This window comes from Brienomyrus brachyistius, chromosome 4, assembly GCF_023856365.1.
Source record: "Brienomyrus brachyistius isolate T26 chromosome 4, BBRACH_0.4, whole genome shotgun sequence".
Taxonomy (NCBI): Eukaryota; Metazoa; Chordata; class Actinopteri; order Osteoglossiformes; family Mormyridae; genus Brienomyrus; species Brienomyrus brachyistius.
The window spans coordinates 25,650,001-25,667,163 of record NC_064536.1 but is presented as its reverse complement, the minus strand read 5'-3'; the positions used below and the strand labels follow the sequence as shown (position 1 = coordinate 25,667,163).

Below are 17,163 nucleotides of genomic sequence, written 5' to 3'. Positions count from 1 at the left end.
ACACGTGGAAAAAAAATCATTGATTTACACTCACAATAAAGCTATTTATTGATACAATATGGACTGAATGAAAATCTAATATTCATTTTCCTGTTATGTTGTATTAGCAGTCTATGTCTATGTTCTATTTCCTGGTGTATTACTGACACCGTTTTAATGTATCTATTTTCATTTCAGTCATTCCCTACTCTCTGTAATATATAATTTATAAAATCCATAATTTAATATGTCATATTTTATTTAAAAATACCTAACGTTTAAACCTGTTTCCTGTCACTAGCAGCCTCTAATTCACATGACCTTTCAGTGCAGTCTCTTACTAAAATATATTTTTTCTTCGTTTTTTCTCCTATTTTCCCATATTATAACCAAAGCTCCCATTCAGCATCAATATGTCCATGGATGTAGACATATACATCTGGGATGCATCTGGGTTTGTGTTAATGGTTAGGTAACACCAGCAGTGACATCACCAATGACCTCAGCAATGACGTTAACAAAGACATTTCTGGTTACACCTGATCTCATGACACAGATCTCGTTACCAAACTCATTTACATTCTCTACTGACCCCACCTCAAACTCTATGAGTTTAATGGCAATGACCATTGGAAGCTTGTGGTTTTTTCCTTGATTGGCACATATGACTCACATTAATCTTGCCTCTGTGGATCGTAATGTACACTTCCAACTTCACTCCTCACATGTCTTACTTTTGGGATCGTATAACCAGGCTGCCTCCTCAGAAATCAGCACAACACGATGCCTTTTTACATCATCGCATTACCTGTGATTTGTTAATTATACTGACTCGTGTGAAACTACAATGGAAGCTCACAAGAACAAAGGGGCAGGGGCAATTCTAGGATTTGTGGGGGGTATGAGGTGCTATAATTCAAACAGGTGGGCCAACTTTTTCATTAGCCAATGATATGTTTTGAATTGGTGAGTAACTGGGGAGGGGATACTCAGGCAGCCAATCAGTTTTCAGCTGGGACCAGTGCCCTTGTGGCTCCGCTCCTACAAAGGGATTGTCATCTTTGGATACTGACTGCAAACTCACACTCATGCTAACAAACAGCACGCATTTAGTGAAGGTGCCTCTGTCAGTACTTGCCCCTGTACTGGGTCCCCAGGGGGCAGAGGGGTCTGGATCAGGCTCTCAGATAGATGAGACGCTGTTCTGGACCTCGAAGGACAGCAGCTCCTTGGGACTTGCCTTCTCCAGCACGGAGATCTGCGTGACAGTGCTGCTTTCAGCGAATAGCGTCCGCCGTCTCTTGGCAAAGCTCAGGTAGCCCTGGCTCTGCCACTTGCACAGTCGCTTCTTTAGCTCGGCCTGCACCTGCAGCCATCGGGAGAAACATTCCCTTAATGTTCACACAATGTTCACGCAATATTCTTCACGCGTGATGTTCTCACTATGTGCATGCAATGTTCCTGCTACATTCATACAACATGTAAAGTAATGTTCTTGCAATGTTTACATGCTGTTCTCAAACATCCATGCAACAATGTTTACACAATATTCTCACAAAGTCCACTCAGTGTTCATTCGGTGTTCTCACAACAAAAGACTTTGTTTCAACTAACCAGTAGAGCATGCAGAAAGAGTTACAGTCACAAAGTACTCAGCTGGTCTTCATCTGGATTTTTGCTTTTTGGACCAGGTTCACACAAACATCCATGCAATGTTCAAGCAACATCCTTATAGTATTCATGCAAAGATCTTGCAGTGTTTACACATTGTTCTCATAAAGTTTCGCTCAGAAATGTGAAAGACTGTCCGCCTTTGACTACATGAGTGATGGTATTTTTTGGCTGAAAAATCCACTTTTTCATCTGTGCACGTTATTTTTATTTTAGGTATAAGGTTAGGGGTTAGGGCTGGAGTAAGGAGTGGGATCGGGCACCACAAACCATGCACATGAGGTCAGGCCAGGCCAGGTTGGGGAGCATGTGCTAATACAGCACATTGCCGCAGCCACCGCATGGCGAAACTCCATGGGATCCCAACTAGTGACCCCCCAGGCAGACACACGGTCCCACCCTCCGGAAATCCATCTGCCACAGCCAAGTGATGCATGGGTGTGACCTTGGCCTGGTTCAACCCCTCAGGTCTTCAGAAATGAGGATCCTGCGAGCTAGGCCACCCTCAGGGATCCACATGGCCGTAGTGCCATAACTGACGCACCCTCACAATGCAGGTAATATGCCTCATTCTGAACTCCTCTAGCAATCGCTCATTCAATAGAAAGTCAAACCAGCAGTACCCAAGGATTCTCCAAAGAGACCCAGTACTTAAGGAATCCAGTCTTCATCTCAGCTCACTGAATAGTGTTCATGTCTCACAGCCATACAGCAAGACAGGGAACACCAAGACTCTAAAGGCTTGGACCTTTGTCCTCTTGCAAAGATATCAGGAGCGCCACACCCCTCCCTTTTCAGCAACCTCATGACCCTCCATGCTCTCCCAATCCATCTGCTGACTTCATAGGAAAAGTAGGAAGAGATAAGTGAATCTCTTGATGAGGTTGACACCTTCCCCACAGACAGACACACTACTGATGGCTGTGCCTAAGAAGTAATTAAATGCCTTAATCTTGCACTTTATCCAGGACACCCGCAATCCCAGACACTCAGACTCCTCGTTTCTCAAGACCCCCGATCAAAGCCTCCATTGACTCCACGAAGATCACAGCATTGTCAGCAAACTCAAGATCAGTAAAACTTTCTTCACCAACAAATGCCCCACAACCACTGGACTCCACAACCCTGTCCAACATCTAGTCCATGTAAGCATTGAACAGAGTAGGAGCAAGAACACACCCCTGGCAAATTCAACTGGGAAGAACGCAGAGGTTCTCCCTCCACTATACACAGCACTCACTGTAGCAATGTATAGGCCAGCCATGATATCCAGAAGCTTTGGGAGAGTCCCACGAAGTCTCAGGATGTCCCACAGGGTAAGTCGATCAACTGAGTCAAATGCTTTACAAAAATCAACAAAGGCTGCAAAGAACTTCTGCCAATATTCATGCTTGTGCTCAATGAGAACCCTAAGTATTAGGATGCGGTCGATGATAGACTTTGTAGGCGAAAAACCAATCTGCTCCCACCACTGATAGGCAAGCAAGTGACTACAGATCCTATTAAGGATGACCCAATCAAGGACTTTATCCAGCAGTGAAAAGAGGGTTATTCCCCTAAAATTGCCCCAAGCCAGGCGTTCACCCTTCCCTTTCAAGATAGGGACCACAGGTCACATTTTCTAGCCAGTTAGGATGATGCCTGACTCCCAAATGGAAGCAATGATTGCCTGCATTGCCAGGAGGACAGTCTTACCACAAGCCTGGAGAAGTTCAGCCCGGATACCACAGATCCCTGCGGCCTTCCCTACCCCCTGCTGATTCACCACCCGTGTAATCTCAGTGAGATTGGGTGGTTTACTGCTGATCAGCCTTGACAACAAGGGACCCAGAAATGTCCAACGTCCTAGCTGGATGGTCAGCTTTAAACAACTGCTCAAAGTAGCCAACCCAGCGGGTCACAACTGCAGTGTCATCCATAAGGACCGTTTTATCATCCACCCTGACTGCAAGTCTCCGAGGGACAGATTCAAACGTACGTAATGCTTCGATTCTTCTGTAAGCAGGACGTGGGTCACTAAACCACAGATGGTGTGTTACCTGCTCACAGATTCGTCTAAAAACTCCTTGTCTACCCTCAGAGCTCTCACAGCCACCATAATCAGTTCCCGGTACAGACTGGAATTGCCACCAAGTCATGCATTGCGACTGATCTCGATAATATCCAGGGTGCCCTGTGAGATGAAACACCTCCTTCTGGGAACACTGGCAACACCAACACAGCCCTCAGCTACCTTCAGGGTCTCATCATGGAAAGTCTCCCACATCACATTAGAGTCAGCAGTCACACCCAAGTCTGTAAGTTCTTCACAAACTGCATTCAAACTCATCAGGAACAGCTTGATCTTGGAGTTTGGCCAAGTCCAGCCTCATTCTCCTAGTAGGTGGTAGCCTACTGGATCTAAGCTGAATTTTCAGAGTAGCAACAACAAGTCTATTGTAAGAATTCATAAACTGGGCACTTCTGTAGACCCTGCAGGAGCCTCCAACATTTGCCCACAAGGATGTGATTGATCTCTATCGCCGCACCACCAGTATTTGAGTGCCTAGTCCAATTATACCGCTCAGAGCGTTGGAACCCGGATCCGGCGATCCGCAGCACCTGACCTTTCACAAAGTCGAGGAACATAGAGCCACTCTCACCCTGTTCTCCAGACCCATGGGGACCGACACAATCCTCTAGCCAGCCCTGTCAGTGCCTGTGGTCGCATTGAAGTCACCCATGACCAGAGGAGTGTCACCTCCGGGGCACCCATCAACCACAGAGCAAAGTTGTAAGTAAAATGTCTCCTTCGGCGAGACATCACTCATCGTGGTTGGAACATACACTGAGACAACAGACAAGACACCCAAGGAGTGCCTTAGCCTGAGTCTCCAACAGGCCTGACCCTATTAGCTCTCCGACAGTTTCGACTCTTCCGGGGCTCCCAAAGGCTTTCTCCCATCCCTTTCAAGTTCCATGCGGCCTTCCTGTGGCCAGCTGCAGCAGAGCTGCTTCCACGGGGAGCAGAAGGATGTCGTACCTGTTTAGACGGAGCTGCTCTGAAGTGTTTCACAGTGGCTGGAGTGCCAATCCTGCCACCAACCCCCGAAAAATTGTTTCCCAGCAAGCTGAAGGATCGCTTGCAGGGCCGGATGCAGCTAGCATAAAAGGTGGGGATGGCATACAAGCCAGCCTCCGTATGTCTCAGACTTGTAAATGGGGTCCAAACATTCTCAGAAAAGCCTTTAGGATGTTATCAGATCTTATCACTCCCCTGCCTTCCCTGCAGCTTGTGCTGCTGTCCTGTCAGGTGTCCCCTTCCAGGACTTTCCGGGCTACCTCTCGGCGACTCCCTGGGTTGCCCGACATCCTCATGTTGTGTGTGCAGGTAAGAGAGAGAGCCTGTTGATCTACTCACCTCTCCGTTCAGGAAGCAGTAGAGCAGGGCCACAACGAAACCCTGAAAGGCAGAGAGACACACTGGCATCATCCAGCATGCCCACATGAGACATGTGACATCTGCGTTGAAGACACTGCATGATTATCGGGGCAAATCTAAGACTTTCTAAGGTGTGGGAGTATAAGAGGGGCCAGCATTCATACAGGGGATGAGTCTGTGAGTGACACAGGAGTTGACAAATAGCTTTCAGCTGGTGGTAGTGGCCCCTGTAGATTATTCAGGATGGGGGATGATGTTCCCTATTCACTCATGATCTTATGAATTTTAATTGGCAGATGGATGCCCACATTCCTTCCAGCTCTTGTTAGAGGGTTGGATTGTGGTCCTCCCATCCCAACGTCGCCACCTACCTGAAAGGAGCCGAGCCCCAGCTCGATGTAGAGCCTGGCCGCCTCCCCAGTGTTCTCGGGCAGGAAGGCGAACACCGTGTAGTGTGTGCCGAACAGTGGGATGAGGAACAGCGTCGACTTCGCCAGCCTCCTGACAACAGAGAATGAGTCGTGGTCACACTGCCACTGTGTCACCTAGGAGACGCTGATGCCTTCTAATTGGGCTGGATTAACCAAAACATTTCATTAAACGTAGCTTGAGAGTTAGTGCAAGTGAAGGCTTCTCTTTCATGTGAGATTTGATATAATAATAATAATAATAATAATAATAATAATAATAATAATAATAATAATAATAATAATAATAATAATAATAATAATAATAATGATGATGATGAGGGGCGGCATGGTGGTGCAGTGGTTAGCACTGTTGCCTCACACCTCTGGGACCCGGGTTCGAGTTTCCTCCTGGGTCACATGTGTGTGGAGTTTGCATGTTCTCCCCATGTCGTCGTGGGGTTTCCTCTGGGTACTCCGGTTTCCCCCCACAGTCCAAAAACATGCTGAGGCTAATTGGACTTGCTAAATTGTCCATAGGAGTGCATGTGTGAGTGACTTGTGTGAGTGTGCCCTGCAATGGGCTGGCCCCCCATCCTGGGTTGTTCCCTGCCTTGTGCCTATTGCTTCCGGGATAGGCTCCAGACCCCCCGCGACCCAGTGGGATAAGCGGTTTGGAAAATGGATGGATGGATGGATGGATAATGAGGAGGGATTATTTGGGAATAGGTGACCCCACTTTACAACAGGGCAGTCTGAATAAATTTATCCTTAAGCTGAATCTGTTTCATTCATTCGATGAGAGGACTGGAGGAGTGGCCCGGATATTGGAAACATAAATTCCCATAATTTGACACTGGCTGGGCCGCTAGGGAGAGATGGGGAGTGATTTCGGACACGCTGGCCAGTGATCTGTGTGCCCCTCGCAGTGTCTCAGTACAACGTTATAGATTTAGTTGGTATAGCTTTTATTTCTTATTTCATAAATAAATTTATATATAAATGGTAGAATTGGTGTCCCGTCCAGGCTGGGCCTCTGCCTTTTGCTCTTTGCTGCCTGGGCTTCAGGGCCCCCTGCCATATCCCTGACCCTGACAAGCAGTAAGATGGATGGATGGATGGATGGATGGATGGATGGATGGACGGACGGATGGAGGGATGGGTGGACGGATGGATGGATGGATGGATGGATGGAGGGATGGATGGATGGATGGATGGATGGATGGACGGACGGACGGATGGATGGATGGATGGATGGACGGATGGAGGGATGGATGGATGGATGGACGGATGGAGGGATGGATGGATGGATGGATGGAGGAATGGATGGATGGACGGATGGAGGGATGGATGCCGGATGTATATTGTCAAAGCTGTTTTGTTTGGTTGCTTCTATTAAATAGTTGTCATCTGCTTCTCCTCACTTCCTAGCTTGAGGTCTCATGTGACTCCAGAAGCACCTTCTGCCATGTTCTGGGAGGAGATGCATCTGAGTGGGACTTTAATCGCCTGCCTGCTCATGTGACGTATGACTTATGCTGCCTGTTTGGTTTACATGTTCCATAAACTACCCTAAATAATAAAAAGAATTAATTAAAATGGGAGAAATAATGAATTTGCCCAAGAGCTCAGCTCACCCTGTAAAATGAATAAGCACATTGCTGAAGATGGCAAGGAGCTAAATGGATTTGGTTGGGCAAACAATTAATCCAACCGGATGTGGGAGATGCAGCATGGTTTGCAGTCCAATCCAGGTATCAGACCAACCAAAACCAGCCCTTTCTGTCATTAAAGGACAGCGGTACACCAGCATCTGCATCCTCAGTCTGATATTTGCTGGTCAAGTTGCCATTGAATTATGGGCCGCTCCACGGGTGTTTCTGTCCATTCCAGAAGGACTGAGAAGTTCCTGATACCGTCCCAATACCCAAAATCTGCCCACAGGGCTACCAGTGGGTGATGAGCCTAACTGAAAGGTTAGTGCATTTCCCTGTGTGATCAGCCCACACTGGGGCCAAATGTGTCGTCCATCCCGGGTGGACTCACGTAAAATGGCTTGTGTCATTCCCTCCCACGCTGGGCGACTTGAGCTTCTGCACCAGGATGCGAATCACGTTGATGAAGATGATGAAGTTGACCTGCACAGGGGACATCTTCTGGTTTGGTTACCGAGCTGACCGCCCGCTGGACAAGGCTGCGTAGCAAAGCATCCGTGGCCCAGTCACCACAACCTTGAACTGGAAATGCCGCACTCACCAGTAACGACACTGTTATCGGACCCTTGATGATCCACCAGAAAGCTGCATAGTCATTATCATCCCAGCATCTATCATGCAAATAAATTCATTAATAAGCAGGAATTAATGCACCCGGTTTGTGTGCAAATTAACTGAAAGGCAATTGAAACTCATGCAGTTTTATCAAAGGCATCCTCAGTCCAATGGGATTTAAGCTTACTAAGGAATAACACTGGCTTGCCTTCTGTCTCACAACCACACTGACTGCTTTTGAACGAATTGCTGCTACACCGCAGTCGTCCTAGAGCAAACACTGTAAGTCCGCGAGTTGTTTAAGCACTGCTATAAATATGGTATAATAACATGCAAACAGGAAACGATCTTTTCAATTGTGCATATTCTGCAAACACACTCTTGCCCTTCTGCCAAATAAATAGTTAATAAGTTTCTGTTCTGAGCTCTTCCAGCTGTGGAGACACAGTGAAGCAGGGGCATTTTTAGACTCTGTGCCCTTCACCCTACTTACGAGATGCTAGTGGGCAGATGTCTGCACGAGATGTCTGAAGCAGTGCTTCACTACCAGGGGTATGTAAAGTCATGCTTAGGGGTATGCCAATTTTTATATATATATATATATAAAAATGAAAGAAAGCCACAAAGTCTCACTTTCTCATTACTCATGCATACATTCCAGTTTGCAATAGAAGCGGTTAATTACTGCAGTACACATTCTGTGGCTAGCCAAGACAACACGGACAGGAAAGCCAAACCGACACAAAACCATCAACAACCCAAGGCAATCTCACTCAACAGCAATGCATCAAGCGGACAAGTAGGTACCATGAAAGGCGTGCAGATTAGACGAGAACGATATTCCAGTGTGGTTCACATGTATTGGGAGTGAAGAATTCACTGAATATGCTAATGTACGCATTAAAATTTATATGTGGGATTGACTGCACCAAACTAAATGTCTCATTATGTGCTGTGTATATAGTCTGTAAATGTGTGTGTTTATGTATGATTAGAGCTAGAGGGGGTCTGCAGCAGTGGGTTTTAATATCTATGGGGGTACATGACTATAAAAGGTTTGGGAATCACTGGTCCATAGAAATCTGCCATTTCTTACCCTCTGTTATCATAGAAGTTCCTTGTCAGCACCCAGATGGTCAGAACCATCGTTGGAAGACCTGAAGGAAAATCCATCTCTGGTGTCATTGATTTTTGGAGCACTAGAACAGCACCAACATTGCGCTACCTGTACGAAGGTAACTTGACAGTAAATGCGAAGACCATAGAGTAAGATGTCACCTACCCCAGCCAATCAGGATGTACCACCAGAAGTACTTCCTCTGTGACACGAAGGTGAGCGCCAGCAGGGTTTGCAGGTACATCCCTTCCACCAGCAGCCAGAAGTAATTGGCCAGGATGCTGAACTGGAAGAAGGCCACGGCAGACTTGCAGGCGGTCTGTTGGGGAGGGAGGAAGCTATGTTTGAATACCACTTGGACAACTTCTCCTGGTTATGATTAGCAAGTCCAGGGGTATTGAGCAGTCAGGAAGCCCCAATGACTCTCATGACTTAAGCTCCTCTCCTCCATCATTTGATGACTTCATCCATCCATCTTCTAACTGCTTATCTTGGTTGGGTCATGGGGGGTATTTTTCCCACATGTGGAACAGTTGTTACACCTGTCTGCTTCTAGTCTATCTGTAATTCCTGTCAGGAGCTTTGGAGAAGCCATGTTTGGAAGGGAGGTACATTAAAGCAAGCTGAATCTTATTTATCTCAATAAAAAAATCTCGAGCATCAACTGGCCACTTCCCACAACCACGGCTTTTCAAAAGTCAGGCTCCTGTCAGCCTCCACCAACTATAAAAAACCTGCAGGTAAGACCTTGTTAAGTTAAACCACCATTTCCATCGACCACATCCTTATGGTTGTTTTAATATAATATGTTTTGATATATATGTACTAGGAAATGCTACGTCATATTAGAGTCTCATGATTTTAAAGCGTCATTAGTCACTTGTTTTTCAGTATTTTGAGCAGAATATGGATCTGTGTTTAAGGGCTGGTAGACAGTCGAATGTACACGTCAGGTAGGAAGACAGTGCTGCTGATCTGAGTTTTGGCTAAAAGCCCTTTTGGACGTGAGCATCCTCCCAGCAGCAGATACGGCACAGCGTAAGCAGTGCAGCGGCCTGTCATGGTCGACGTTTGCCTCCCCGATGGCCCTCCTTCTGCTGTAACAGCCTCAGGTCCTCCTGATTCTCCAGCTGGGATCAGCTGACCTTCACAGGCGATTTTGCAGGAAAAATGTAAAGCGTTTCACTGGATGAGCTCAACCCAGGTCTGCTTGGATGTGGATGTGCAATAGTAAATAAGAATTGGAGACATTACTCAGTGCATGATGGGAAACTAAGCCTTCTTATCACATTAAACCCCACAGGTGGACCTTCAGAGACAAATAAGGCTGTCTGCAGGCACAGGCAGGGCTCCCTGCTCCCTCCACTAATCCAACCTTTCTGCCATGTTTCCTTTTCAACATTGTTAAATACATTCTTTATTTTTCCAGGCATTATTTAATCTTTCGATCCATTGTCTGTTTGCATTTACTTTCTAAAAATATAGCCCCACATGCCAGATGGGGCTGTTCGCCTTGGTCCCCCTGCTGACGCCTCTTTGTCACACAGTGCCATCTGTGAGCAGTAATCTAAGGACACCACTGGCTCTGTTCAGATGGCACCATGCTCCTTCCCAGCTTCCCAGGGGCATATACGGGGGCGGAGCCACAGCAGCACCACTCCCAGCTGAAACCTGATTGGCCACTGGAGTGTCCCTCCCCCGTCACTCACCAATTCAAAATATATCATTGAACAATGATGAGGCTGTCCCCTCAGTATGAATTATCACCCCTCTGATGCCCCCTACCCTTAAAAAAATGCTAGAATCACCCCTGCAGCTTCCTCCCTCTGCAATCAGGATAAATATAAAGGTTTATTTAAATGCAGTTGTGGTTTTCGCACCACGGATGGAATATGCCAGGCTGTGTGCCAGGAAGGCTCAAATAAATCCTAGAAAACACAAACAGGCCCATGACAAATTCAACAATCTCTCGAATCATGGTCAGCACAGGGAGGAGGAAGATCTGTTTACATATTTTCATACGTTTGTGTTGGATATTTATAGCTCCAGCTGTGGCTGTTCTCAGAGGCTCTGGTGGGTGGGGGTGGGGGGGGGCTACACAGTAATGAAATATGGAAATTTACAGAGTCACAACTTTGATGCTGTAAAGATTGTAGCATTTTGTTGTGGGTTCCATCCCACTCATCTTCTTTTGCGTTTCATGAAGCTTGTGTTTCTATTTAAGCTTAGAGCTTCCAGAATTTTGGAATTCTCGATACGCTTCACGTAATAGAACCCATTAGTCACACCCAGAGGGTCACATGACCCAAGCCTGGAGGACTCCCCCCCAACTTACGCTGCTAATCAACTTGGCTCACCGTGGATACGAAGCAGTGGTCGAGGGTCTCGTCGGCGAAGAGCACGCTATCCTTGATGAAGACGGCACTTGCCCGCAGGATGAATGAGGCAAACAGGTTCATGTGGATGTAGTTCCTGGTGCAGTGGAACTTCCTGTGGGCAGCGACAGGGTCAGGGAATGTACCATCTTTCTAAAACTGGGGTCCACGCAGTCCTCATACTGTATATCCTTAGGATTATTTAGGATTACTGATGAAGGGATGTAGGAACTGGGAGGTGAGTTTGTACCCCCAATATTTAATTTAGATTTATTAAGCCCCCCCCCTCACAAAGTACAGACCTTTGTATTAAAATTAAGTTGTTTCCCCCTCAATATCAAACTCTCTCCTTCGCCACTGCATTTAAGTTTCCATCAAAAGATGGACTGGACTTGACTGATTTAAACTGTCCTTCAGCCCTTCTGAACTGTTTCATGGCTATTTTATAAGCCCTATATCACAGCAAATGTGATAATAGCTCAGCAGATCTCCCAGATTCTGCCTCCTGGGAGTCTGATGTCCTCAGAGCCAGGAAGCCCTTTTTAAAGGACCTGGACGGGCATCCCACTGAGCATGCTCCCTGCCTGCTGCCCTGGGATTGGCTGCAGACTCCCTGACAGCAGGCTCTAGATATGGAGTTGCATGGACATATTCCTGGCCTTTGTAAGACAACTCCGGAGTCTTTCTGGAATTCTTTCAGGGAAGCAGTACAGATGACCTACATAAAGTTGCTTTATATAACTTTATATATTTATACAGCTCTGAAAAAAAATGAGAGACCACAGCAAAATTTGCAGTTTCGATCATTTGCCAATTTATGGGTATGCACCTTTGTAAAAAATAAATTTTTATGCAAATTTTAGCCTGGCTCTTCCACGCTTCTTATTGATAAAGGGCTTCTTCCTTGCTTTCTGGGTCCTGGAGTCCTTCTAGGAGCCTGATATGAACTGTCCCAGCAGTGCACTTCACACCACTTAATGTTTCCCATTCCTTTTGAAGGTCACTTGAGGTCATCCTCCGATTTATGAGGCACTGCTGGATAAGTCGATGGTCATCTCTGGCATTAGAAAGTTGCTTCTGCCCACTGCCTGGCTGGTTTTTAGTCATTACTAGTGTCTCCTGCTTCACCTTGTGCTTGTGTACTGCTGTCTTAGAAACGTAGAGCCTGGAAGCAGCCTGTTGTACAGTGTAACCTTCTGCCAGCAGAACTGGGATTAAACCAGCATTTAAAAATCAAATAAAAAAAAAATATGCAGTGGTCTCTTAATTTTTTCCAAAGCTGTGTGTGTTTGTGTGTGTGTGTGTGTGTATATGTGTGTCTGTGTGTGTGTGTGTGTGTGTCTGTCTGTCTGTGTGTGTCTGTGTATCTCTGTGTGTGTCTGTGTGTGTGTTTGTGTGTGTGTGTGTATCTGTGTGTGTGTTTGTGTGTGTTTGTGTGTGTCTGTGTGTGTATGTGTGTGTGTCTGTGTGTGTGTGTCTGTGTGTGTGTGTGAATATGTCTGTGTGTGTGTGTGTGAATGTGTTTGTGTGTGTATGTGTGAGTGTGTGTGTCTGTGTGTGTTTGTGTCTGTCTGTCTGTGTGTCTGTGTGTGTATGTGTGAGTGTGTGTGTCTGTGTATGTTTGTGTGTGTATGTCTGTGTGTCTGTGTCTGTGTGTATGTGTGTATGTGTGTGTGTCTGTGTGTGTGTCTGTCTGTGTGTGTGTGTCTGTGTGTATGAAGCCATACATAATCTGGGCCAACAGAGGAGTACCTGAAGGCGGTGAAGATGAAGATGGCAGTGATGAGGGACACCAGCGATGTGGCGTAGCCAGCGGTGTAGACCTGCTTGAACGTTGAGTAGTATGTCGTCTGATGAAGACAAAAAGCAAAACAAAAGAGCTTTCGTTCGATTCACAAGAAGTGTGATGAAAAGACCAGCCTATTAGTTACCCTTTGCTAATTGGACAAATAAATATTTCCTAAAGGATCAGACTGTAATTTTGTAGCCTTGAGCATGTTATACCACCAGACACTGCAAAATCCATAACAAAACTGCAGGCTTTGGATAAAATCATTTGCCAGCAAACTAATTTGATTAACTAATGATTAATCAAGGCCCTGAGCAGTAAACAAAAGAGTCTGCGGGGGGCGTGTACTTGGTAAACAGTGAGTATTTGCTTCTATCCTGAAGAGCTCTGTACAGAAGCTCTCAGGCGTGCCGTCTATGACAAGAGGAACTGCTGCATATTCATGGTGGCCGCGTTGACATCTTAAAGGACCCGGCTGGCAGTTTTTCTTAATCTCTGACATCTCTGTGTGTGTCCTGGCCTGTTTGCATTTCCATGGGTACGAGTTATTCAGTATCCATCACGAAGACATATATAGAGCCCACCTACATATCCATCTATTCACAGACAGATAGCTACACTTTTGTTTGCCGCTGAAGATTTTGGTCCTCATGAAAGCATGTCATATATGGGCCTCAAACCCAGACCAACCCAATAATGTTTGTAGCCCTTGTCACTCAGCGCCCCTGCAATTATCTTAACTTTCTCCCACTGTTCTGCACCCCTGGGTACACTATATGGCCAAAAGTTTGTGTGCACAAATTTGCCCAACATCTCATTCCAGAACCAAGATTATTATTTAAGCTTGTCCACCCATTAGATGTCAGAACACTGCTGGTGGGATCTGCTGTAATTCAGATTCGGTATTGATGCTGAGTGACCAGGTAGAACCAAGTAGCACCCAGACGTTTTTGACTTTCACAGTCACTTGCACTTAACCAGGACAGGATGTCGTCTTGCGATGGTGCCAACTTGAAATGTCTTCTGTACAACCACACATTCTGCTGCTAATGTTTCTTGCAGGGGACTTTGTCCTTGTGTGCTTAATCATACTCATGTGTCAGCAATGGGTGTGGGTTAATTAGGCAATGCCGATAATTAGCAAGGGTGCCCAAATGCTTTTAGCTATGTAGTGCAGATAGATAGAGAGATAGATATGATGATGATGATAATGATGATGATGATGAAGATGAAGGGTGTCACCAACCTCAGACTCGGCCTCATCCTTCTCCCGGAATTCGCACACATCCTCATAGGAAGGGTACAGCTCCGTCCAGCCCTGCTGGGTGCAGTTCCTGTACACATAACCTGGTGACGGACAGGAAGCCTTCTTAGAAAGTTGTAACCATGCAGTTCATCAGGATGACACTGATGAATGGGCAATGATGCTTTTTTTTTTGGGGGGGGGGGGGGGGGGCGCATTTCAGGACCATGTGACAATAACGGGGAGGCCTTCCACTCATTGAGAACGAAAGTAGTGAAAGTGTTTTAATTAATGGCTGATTTACGCCTAAACCTGGCCACACCTGCCTGAGCATCTGGTGTCTGTCAAAATCAAAAGATAAAAATGATGATTCTAAAAGTTTAGCTGAGAAACTTTTGATGACGCTGTAGGGACAAGTGACCCTGCTTTGTCTGTTTGGTCCTGTGCAATTTCCAGCTTGTCTCAGACACTTGTACGTGTCATAAATATCACAAATAAAATCCCATAGCAATGCGCGCATATAGTAAATGCCGTTGGAAGGTGGAAGGGGATCATCTCTCCACCATCAGTCTAACTCCGGGCATCTCGCGGAGGCTGAGTTTTATTGGGGGGGGCTGAGTGGGCGTCGGTCGGATATTTTTGTTGAGGTGTTTTGTCTGAAGCTGATCACGGTCACTCTGTTCGCCACAGTCAGGAGATGTGGGTCTTAATAGCTGTGCGATGAGGTTCTCGTGGGATGAGGGGGCTAGTCGCTGTCCCTAAACCAGACCCTCATCTCGCCATCAGCTGACACCAGATTATTAGAATTGAAATGCTTGTCAGTTTTACTGGCACACGATTAATTGTGTGGGGGCTACCAGAAGGTTCTGTCAGCCTCCCCACATCTCTCAGAGCAGCGTCTCTGAATAAACCCCCACGCTGTCCGTCACTCCCGCTGTTCGGGACGGCACCCGTTAGCACTGGGCCACCTGCCTCACGGCAGCTGATCGGGGTTTGTATTTCTCATGCCAAAATTACATGAATTACAGAAAGGCTGTTCAGTCTCGTAGCTGTGGAGTATGTCAGTCACATTCTGGAGTATTTCAGATGGAGTCAGAGAGTAGAACGTTGTGTTCCCGCATCAGATGATCTGATCTCCCTTTCATTTTAATGTTTACCACAGTGCACATTGAATGGGATCGAGAGAATGTTTGGCATTGTGTCTGCTACCTTCAGCAACACCGTGGTAGGGGACTCTAAGTGTAAGATCACGATGTGTTACAATGACACAGAACAACAAATGCAGAAATTCCATAAAAACGTGTACAATTTTCTTAAATGCTAAGCCGGACTTGGTCAGATGGCTTGATTTGCTTTATTGATCATTAATTGGGGACCTCTGCATGTGAATAGGAATCACTGCATATTCATACCGGCCATGCTAGCATGTATTAACGCTGTCCAATCAGGGCATTCACTGATGGCCAACCCTCCATTCACAGAGTGATCTGCTTGCAGGATATAATATGCACTTTTGCTTTACTAAATTCCGTATGAAACCATCACTGGGATTTGGGCCCGTATCAGCAGGTTTTTAGCATCCGTTTAGCTTTTAGCATCTCATTTCTCACCCCATATGCTCACCGATCCCCCCGGAAATCCCCCTGGGGACCCTTCCTCTTAGCCCCCTAACCTCCAGTCATCCGCCAGCTGCCCCTCTGCCTGCCCTCTCGATCCAGCTGCCAGCTCGCTCTTCGTCGCAGGTCGTCTCTGCGATATGAGACACATCTGTGCAAGTTCCAGGGTCATATGTGAACTGAGCGACTTCTCCCTTAAAAGCATTTTCCTTACGAGTATGGACCCTGAGGTTTTACACCCCCAAAGCCTAAGGTGTGTACAGTCTGTAAAACCTGTGCCACCTTTCAGTCGGTCTCTGGCTTTTGGAACTTTCCAGAAGGAAGTGAGTGGCGCTAGCTAAATGGAAACACAATAAAAACGCCTCGCTAAATGGTTTTTAACAGAATCTGTGTGTGTGTGTGCGTCTGTGTGCATGTGGTCTGTGTGCATGTGGTCTGTGTGTGCGTGTGCGTCTGTGTGCATGTGGTCTGTGTGCATGTGGTCTGTGTGCATGTGGTCTGTGTGTGCATGTGCGCCTGTGTGCATGTGGTCTGTGTGCATGTGGTCTGTGTGCGTGTGCGTCTGTGTGCATGTGGTCTGTGTGTGCGTGTGTGTCTGTGTGCATGTGGTCTGTGTGTGCGTGACCCTCCATCTGAAGCCTCCTTGGCAGCAAACTCAATGCGATCATGAAGGATGATTGTAAATATTATCGCCAGAGGATGGATTATTATTGCCAGTGTTCTACAGCATGGGGCAACGGTTGCCATGATGATGAGCAATATCAGCAAATCGACAGAGGGCAGCGTTTGCGTTGGTGTGGGTGGGCGATGGGGGCGGGGGGGGGGGAAGGGTTCAGGTATTTAAAGCAGCCCTGGGAGTTTGTACGTTGACTGTGTGCGGCTTCTGGGAAACAAGGTTCTGCGTGGAGGAGTGCTCTGTGGGCGGGTCGACTCATAGCTCGCCGGTGGGACTGCTCTTGCCCTCCCCCTGCATTAATATAGTTCCTGTTGGTTCCACGGAACACCTCCCCCGTCGACTGTGATGCCCTTGGCCGGGCGTGGGCCCCGGAGAATGGCCAATGCGTGCGGACAGTGAATCGCGCAGCCAGGCTGCTTACAGAGCTCTTAATTGTTTTATTTATTTCATGCATTGCTCCTTTTCCCAGATCTTCAAGATGCTTCTAAGATCTACTGTACCTTCACCAGGACCCCCCAACCCAAAACTGAATAAAAGACAATTCCCTCTGGTGATCGTTTAGTACTGTCTGAGTGGCCCCCTTCGTACCTGGGTCAGGA

The 17,163-nt window shown here is 46.7% G+C and overlaps 1 protein-coding gene across 1 annotated transcript in view; it reads right to left on the bottom strand.

The window, feature by feature from the left end:
- Positions 1 to 326: 326 nt before the first annotated feature.
- The window catches only part of ghrhrb (growth hormone releasing hormone receptor b), a 31,588-nt gene continuing 14,751 nt past the window's right edge, over positions 327 to 17,163 (bottom strand). Inside the window, exons 3-12 of the mRNA XM_049010451.1 lie at positions 14,276 to 14,376; positions 12,993 to 13,090; positions 11,223 to 11,355; positions 9,031 to 9,184; positions 8,845 to 8,905; positions 7,735 to 7,804; positions 7,525 to 7,616; positions 5,443 to 5,572; positions 5,051 to 5,092; positions 327 to 1,345 (exon numbers count right to left, since the gene is read on the bottom strand). Of these exons, the coding sequence (XP_048866408.1) occupies positions 1,163 to 1,345; positions 5,051 to 5,092; positions 5,443 to 5,572; positions 7,525 to 7,616; positions 7,735 to 7,804; positions 8,845 to 8,905; positions 9,031 to 9,184; positions 11,223 to 11,324 (834 nt within the window). The 5' untranslated portion in view covers positions 11,325 to 11,355; positions 12,993 to 13,090; positions 14,276 to 14,376 and the 3' untranslated portion in view covers positions 327 to 1,162. The remainder of the gene's footprint in view (positions 1,346 to 5,050; positions 5,093 to 5,442; positions 5,573 to 7,524; positions 7,617 to 7,734; positions 7,805 to 8,844; positions 8,906 to 9,030; positions 9,185 to 11,222; positions 11,356 to 12,992; positions 13,091 to 14,275; positions 14,377 to 17,163) is intronic.